Source organism: Tigriopus californicus, chromosome 6, assembly GCF_007210705.1.
Source record: "Tigriopus californicus strain San Diego chromosome 6, Tcal_SD_v2.1, whole genome shotgun sequence".
Taxonomy (NCBI): domain Eukaryota; kingdom Metazoa; phylum Arthropoda; class Copepoda; order Harpacticoida; family Harpacticidae; genus Tigriopus; species Tigriopus californicus.
Genome location: NC_081445.1, coordinates 8,457,920 through 8,465,372, shown reverse-complemented (window position 1 = coordinate 8,465,372; position 7,453 = coordinate 8,457,920). Strand labels below are relative to the sequence as shown.

At 38.6% G+C, this 7,453-nt stretch overlaps 1 protein-coding gene across 1 annotated transcript in view; it reads left to right on the top strand.

The window, feature by feature from the left end:
- The window catches only part of LOC131881799 (uncharacterized), a 2,515-nt gene extending 1,162 nt beyond the window's left edge, over nucleotides 1-1,353 (top strand). The window contains exons 3-4 of the mRNA XM_059228757.1: nucleotides 214-263; nucleotides 616-1,353. Coding sequence (XP_059084740.1) covers nucleotides 214-263; nucleotides 616-826 — 261 coding nt within the window. The 3' untranslated portion in view covers nucleotides 827-1,353. The remainder of the gene's footprint in view (nucleotides 1-213; nucleotides 264-615) is intronic.
- Nucleotides 1,354-7,453: the final 6,100 nt, after the last annotated feature.

Below are 7,453 nucleotides of genomic sequence, written 5' to 3'. Positions count from 1 at the left end.
AGAGAGAGAGAGATTGTTGAAATCCAATTTTGGTTCAGCATACCAATTTACTACCCACTGATGCCCTCAAAATATAACATGGTTATAATATAACTTGTGGATAATAAATATATTGTAATGCTGTAAATCAAATAGGCTAAATATGTGTAGAGCAGGAAGCTCATCATTTTTAATGCTTTCAAATCCACACCTGTTAACATATTTTCATTTCAGGCTGACATAGAGGGAGAAGAAATGCCAGGTATTCCAATTTGGATTCGCAGGTGAATAATCTTTATTCTTCAAATTCACGAATGAACCTGTTGTGCATAACTTTTTAAACTGGAAGAAGTGAAGTTTCAAAGACCTCTTGAAATCATCACAATCATGTGTTTGAGAAATTTAGGAACGGACGCATTCTAATAAAGTTTAGGAGTGGATGTAAACTAATAAAGTTCTCGGGCGTTGAATTGCTGTCTTATTCTAGCAATAAACCAGAGCGAGAGAGCACAATTTCAATTATTCAGCAAGCTCATTAAAGTCCCTTTATCACTTGTTGTTGAATCTCGTTACATAGAACAAGTGCTCATGAGAATTCGAACTATTGGTGGGTAAATTTTCTCTCATTGTTTTCAGCGGGGCTCTGAATAATGTGAAACAATTGAGCTTTGAATTTCACTCGGTAGAGCGATTCGCCAGGAAATATTGGGCCATCATCCAGGATCTCTATCGGATGGGATTCCGTATCATCTCTTACGATCCCAACTTCTGCACAACAATGAGCGAGAACGGATTTTATGAATTCTTTGAAATCGTTTTCCGTAAAACTGAAATATGTAATGAATAAACAAAAATGTCAAATGGACGACAAACCCACGAGAAGGAAGGGCCAGATAGGTTGCACGGAATAATGGGGTACCCGACGTGGTTTCGTGAGCTCATATTTTGAAATGTGACTGGGTAAAATTTAGCACTGTCGCATTTGAAATTTACGTTCACCATACCGCGTGGGGGTACTTATGATTTTTTTCTTTTTTGGGTTTGTTTTTTCACGGGTTTTTCTAACAGCTACAAGGAATGTAATCCCCAGTTCTATTAGAATGGAAGGTTCTAATTCGTCTATTTATTACCTTTCAGTCTGTATATGATATTTGGTCTACCAACGAGTTTGAGTGGGCAGACCAAGCTAGTCCTAGAATGTAGGGTTGATCTGGAATGCGACCTAAAAATTTCTTAAAGTCAGACTTAAAATATGCTACTGCATCAAAAACGCCTACGTATTCCCTACGAATGTTAGAGGGAAGCAAATCAAACATTGAAGGAGCCCGAGAAAGAAGAGAGGTGGACTTCATTGTACGAGCAAGTCTGGATTCTCGAAGGCTTGGCGGTGCTCTCAAAACGCACATTAAGCCTCCACGGTCACTAGACAAAAACGACAATAATGTTGCCGCTGAGGACACTTTCTCTTGGTACTTTTACCTAATGTGTAAATATCAAAACCAATGTGTGTTAAAAAAAAAAGATCAACGGTAAAGTGGAAAGCACACCTATTAATCCAGTCTTCAACCCCTTTCCTTGACCAAAGTAATAGTAACTGTAATTCATTCCTGTTATTGAGGAACGACTATACCATGGCAAAAGTTTTTCTTGCGTGAGCAAACACAGCTATTAGATTATTCAAATACGATATAACCTTTATCACTTGATGAAAACTTGTGTGCATCATACTTCATTTGCTAATTATAATAGGTAGGAGCTGCAGTCAAGATTTTTATCAAGGAAGCTCAAAAGCATTTAAGTACTTCATTTTGAATACATTTCACTCTGTTTGAAAGTTCAAGGTCGGTATTCTCAATTCGTACTTGGGTCTTGAAGTCCTGCTTCAAGCATAAATCCCTAGTTCAAGTGCAACTTACAGAAAAAGTGGTATTTTTGATTCGAACTTCAGCTTGAAAAACAGTCGAACAAATCGTTTTGAGCCTAGATGCCTTCTTACATGTCAACTTTAATCGTGTTAAAGTTCCCAGTGAGTTCAATTTCATGTTTAACCCATTTTTATCCACATTAGAGCTTCTTATAACGTTATTCCCAATTCCCAAGACTGTTTTTCGAGTTCATGCTTGTCCCTGAATTTGGCCATCCTGAATGAAAATGAGGAATTTGTTCCCGCTTTAGTCAAAATGCATGCACCAAGTTCAGCTCGGCCAAGCACAACTTGAAAATCTTTGAGAATATGGCTTCAAGACTTATCTTCATCAAGTCCAACTTTGGCGCTTGAGACTAAAAGTCCTGCTTCAAGTGCAAATTGAGAATGTGGGCCCAAGTCCAGATAGTATGTTTCCCTTGAAAAGAGACAAAACCTAGTCACTTTGTCTCTAGACACGGTAGATCAGCTCAAAGTAGTATGTTTAACAGCTTCTATTCCATCAATAGTTACATGTTCAATGTATGACAAATTGTCACTTTTTGGTCATAAGTTGAAACCATAATTGTCACATTTATTTTTCCAACATCTGACCACCCTGCTGAGAGTGGCAAAGTAGTTCAATTTCTAATCCAATGAGATAAGCTATATGCACAAAGCCCATTGAACGCAGCATGACGTGGACCTATCAAATAACGACATTATATGGTCTGTGGGACCTATGATGCCTTAGGCATAGATGCGCAAGGTTGAGTAAATCTGATTGGCTGCCAATTGTCATCGAACACGGGCTTTGTTTGGCAACCTTCGCGACAGAGAGTCAGTCGCTTCTAAAAAGAGCTGACACGTTTGCATTGCATAATAGGTGCAAGGTTTTCACAAATATTTCTAACTTGGTTTTTAAAAGATGACTCCACTTGCTCTTGCTTCACTTCTTTTGGATCCATGTTCCATAACAACGATGCTTTTGCCATGAAACAGGTTCTAGTCTGGTTCATGGGTGGGGGTCTTGACACATTCCATTGTTCAAAGGATCTTAGGTTTAAGCTCTCTCTCGGTGGGAGACGAAGTCTGTCCGTAATAAACGGGATCTCGTTCTCTCGTGCCCGGTATGCCTCAGTAAGGATTGCCTCGGCAGCTATTTGGTTGATAGTGGGCAAGCCACTCTGACGTGTTAATGTCCCAAGGGATACATGATCCGATATTCGACATCCCAACATAAAACGCATGGCTCGATTTAAGGCAATCTGAAGGCTATTCATGGCCTCTAGTTTTGGTTCATCATTGTGACATTGAACTTCTCCATATATTGCATTACCACTCCACAATCCCGATATGATTATCCCATGAATCATTGGTTGGAGGAGAGCTTTGGGTATATAAATTTAGGTGCATAATCGTCCCAAAATATCAAGACGTTGCATAATCATCTTTCTCATTTTAGTCGTGTCTTCCCTTCCAGATGAGTCCCAAGATTCTTCTATCCCTAAGATAGTAACAGTGGGAACAGAGATTTACACTAGCTTTACACTAGGATGGAAAACCGAGATTGAATCCGGTTTGAGGATTGAAGTTGGAGTCGTGTGCTGGGGCGGGCAAGTTCGACAAAAGACTTGAGTCCAACACAGGATTCCAGGCTTTCACTGTACTCAAGTCGAACAAAAAGACTCATATTGTGAAAAACTTGCCCCAGCACCAGTCATACTTCAATCCTCAAACCGGATTCAATCTCGGTTTTCCATCCTAGTGTTAAGCCGCCCCAAGAATACGATTATTTATGAAAATCAAGGGTGTCGGAGTAAGAGCTTAAAAGGTAAGAAAAAATTGCTATTTGCTAGCTGCAAACGTCATAGAAAAGGTGTTACCAACAACCGTTACGGTAAATTAATATACGGTAAAAAGTTGGAAATCAACGCCTGAAAAATAGTTGCCAGGGCCCTTGATAATTGTGGGAAATGCACAAGAGGTATTGAAATGCAAGCATACCTCTGAGAAACTGAGGTCAAGGACATTAATGTGAACCGCTATACAATCAGAGCGACGGTACCCGAAAATTTTAGATAAATGTCACTACCACAAAGCATCTACGGGCGGACGCTTACACTCTGACTCATAGATTTTGCAGTTTTTACATCAGTGTGTTTGTTTCCAGTTTTGGGAACCCTGGTTACACAAGGTTGAGGTTAGTAGTGATGGAGATATGAATCAAGATTCAGGGTTCTAGGTGGACAAGAAAATGGAATTGAATGGGCAAGGTGATTCAGGATTCAATTGAAGTAATCATATGCACGGTTCCATTTTGCGAAATCCAGATTTCGAGGTTAGTCGCATTTAGCAATCAGGGCTTGTGAAATTGGAATGATAGAGACTGGAATGCCTCAAGTACAGGTTCCCAAGGCTCTTGGTTTAGATCGCCTAACTACTCTGCCTGATTATATAATCAGAATAAAAAGCCAATAATTGGTGATTTCAAGATGTGATATTTTCGGAGTTGTTCTCTCAGTCTTCAAAACTAGTAGGTTATCATGTAAATAAGTTTCAATTTGAGCAAGGGTGCCATTTTTTCATATTCTCTACGTGCCCTGTATTGAGTTCTGACCGAATTGAGACGCATACCAAATACTTGGCTCATCCAAACACACGCAATTACTTTTTCACAGGCAAAAATGAATGCTGGCCTTTGTAAGGATCGTAAAGGGTAGAAATGTAATTCTTTTGACAAATTTTCAGACGTTTTCGTATTTTTCAATACTCTGTGGATGAGGGTGTAGTTTGAAAAAGGGTTCCAGGACAACTTGACCAAGCGGACAACTCGACCCAGGACAACTTGACCCAGTGGACAACTCGACCCAGGACAACTCGACCCAGCAGACAACTCAACCCATTGGAAAACTTGACCCAACTCAGAAATTTAACTTAATATGTTGGCTTGCAAATAATTCTTACTCATGGAGCAACATTGAAACTGTGACGTGAAACATGTCAAAATTTGGAAGGTTTTACAAAATTTTCATTTGATATTTAATAGTAAGTTATGTTTACATCCATCATGGTGTGAAAGGCAAAATTGATCATGTTTTGATCAAACTTGAATTTTCATTCAATGCCTTACTGATACTAACATCTTTGTCAGCAAATTAAATTTAAACCCATCAAGCCTTAGTTTTGTTCCATATTCATGCTTTTTGATCCATATGTCATGTTTAGTTATTGTACTGGGTTGAGTTGTCCTGGGTTTAGTTCTCCATTGGGTCGTGTTGTCCGGTTACCAGAAAAAGAGTTAAGCCATTAGGAAAGTGATGAACGATTAAAGAGTAATCAAAGGAACGTTGAACTTTTTTGTTTCATCCTTTAATGTCCAATTTACAGCCAAAGTTTTATTACAAGAGATATTTTCATTAGTAACACTTCCCTCCCAGAATTCGTTACTGCCTGTAACATAGTTTTAGGAGACGTGCAAAATATCAGTGGTTTCAAGTACAACTAAATTATCTGTGCTGGTTGCTGGATTTGTCCCCCTTCCGTAATAAGGCTACAAAATGTCTGATGAATATTAAGCTCAAAATTTGAACAAAGGATGGCTTTTGGCGCGAAAAATCAGTCTCTGACCACCACCTAGTTTGCAGTCACAAGAAATTTTACAAAGACTGTATTTTCCCAAATTGTGGAGACAGCTTGGCCAATACCATCTTTTTACTTTTGTGACCAAGATGATGTCCAAACATGCCAAAATACTTATCACTCAAATAATGATAATATGTTATGCAACCTGTTATGCAACCAACAAAAACTGGGGTCTTAGGCAAACCTTTACATTTATGCTTAAACACAGTGATTTGGCACACCAACAGGCACACATCCAATGATAAAAAAAGAACAAAACCAGGCATATCAGTCTAAATTCTTCTGTTGCCGTAATGACAATTTAGATTTGTCGCAATAAACAAATAATAATAATAGAAATGGACGATTGCAGTCACAGACCATGATAAGAATGCTCCGTCTTGGTCACATGAGAAGTCGATAGCCAGAGTAACAAACTGCCCCAAAAGCATTATCTTTGCCAATCTTTTTAGCCGCCCGGGAGTATGAATGTTCAGGTTCCATATGTACCTCCAAGTTGGCAGCACTCTCAACCGGTGGTGAGGTTGACATGGAAGACGCAACTGGAGAACGGAGTGTCATCCTTGACAGGCTACCTCCAATCGGAGGCGGTTCTTTGATCAGACCTCCACCTTAACATAGAGATGACAGCACTTCAACACCAATATACTATCACATGAAGCCCAGTAATTAAACTAAATATGTAAAGCCAATATTGGGAGTAAAAAAATGCCTCCCCTCTATAAGCTGATTTCCACCAGACTGACTTGAAAGATGCTAGACGATCAACTCTTCCTTCACATCCCTTTGAGCAAGGATACCTTTGACAGGAGGGTTGGACATAGCAATTGTTGAAGCTAGGCCACTTTGTGATAACAATATTTCAGCTCCCCAAAAGTCACAAGGGATACTGCCATACATTATGAAAAAACGATTGAAAAGAAAAAAAATCGTGTTTTTATGACAAAATGTTGTGTTATCGTACTTTAAATGAAAATATCGAATGTTTCTGGTTTATGCAATAAAAAGTGTAAAGTTTTAAGAATAGGTAATTATGAATACAATAGCAGATGTGCGGTTTGGTCTCAAATGCCAGTAACTTACTGCTTGTTTCTATTTATGGCTCAGTCAAAGAGCAATGACAACAAGAAAAATCGGCCTTGCTCCGCCGATGTCCACTCCTGTAGTTAAAGGCCTCCCTGCTTTGAGACATCGATGAGTCATTTCAATAGCTTTGCATCTTTTTCGACCTCAAAATATGGAACACCGTTAAAGTGAAAATGTTGTTGCTTCCCAAACATTTCACTATGACGGGGGTTAATTGTATATTGGAAACGTTTACCTGTTTCATTGTTGCAAATTCTTTTCCGACAAAGCACGAAATTGAAAATCAGGAATTTAAAAAAATTAATATCAATAGATATATCCAGCTAACTTGTTTGGTTTTTGAACTTCGACCGGTATTGAAAAATATGTATAATCTAAACTCGATAAAAAGTCATCAGTACGGAATAAGATATGTTTTCGTCCTCAAAACTTCGGGAGAAATCTGGTTTTAAAACATTACAGATTCAATTTGACTGTTTTAACGTATTTTCGGATATATTCAACGAGTAAGACACCTTGCCTTGGATCTGTAGTTAACTTCTTTCAAAAGAGGAACATCGAGGATGTACCGGATAATGCTTGGATTAAAAGTTAAAAAGGAAGAGTTGGAAGCAAAACAAGAACACGTCTACTTCTGATAACTTAAGATATTTCGTGGTTTACATACTCATCAACTACAGTGAACTCGAAACTTACTTGGGGGTTTACGTAGACGTTAAGAGAAAACTGAACTTTGTGCAACATCCTTACCATTAATGTTAATAAAATCCTGACCTACTTATACGTGGAGGCTGTTACATCTTGATATAAGTGGACTGCAACAAATTTGAGTGCTACTCG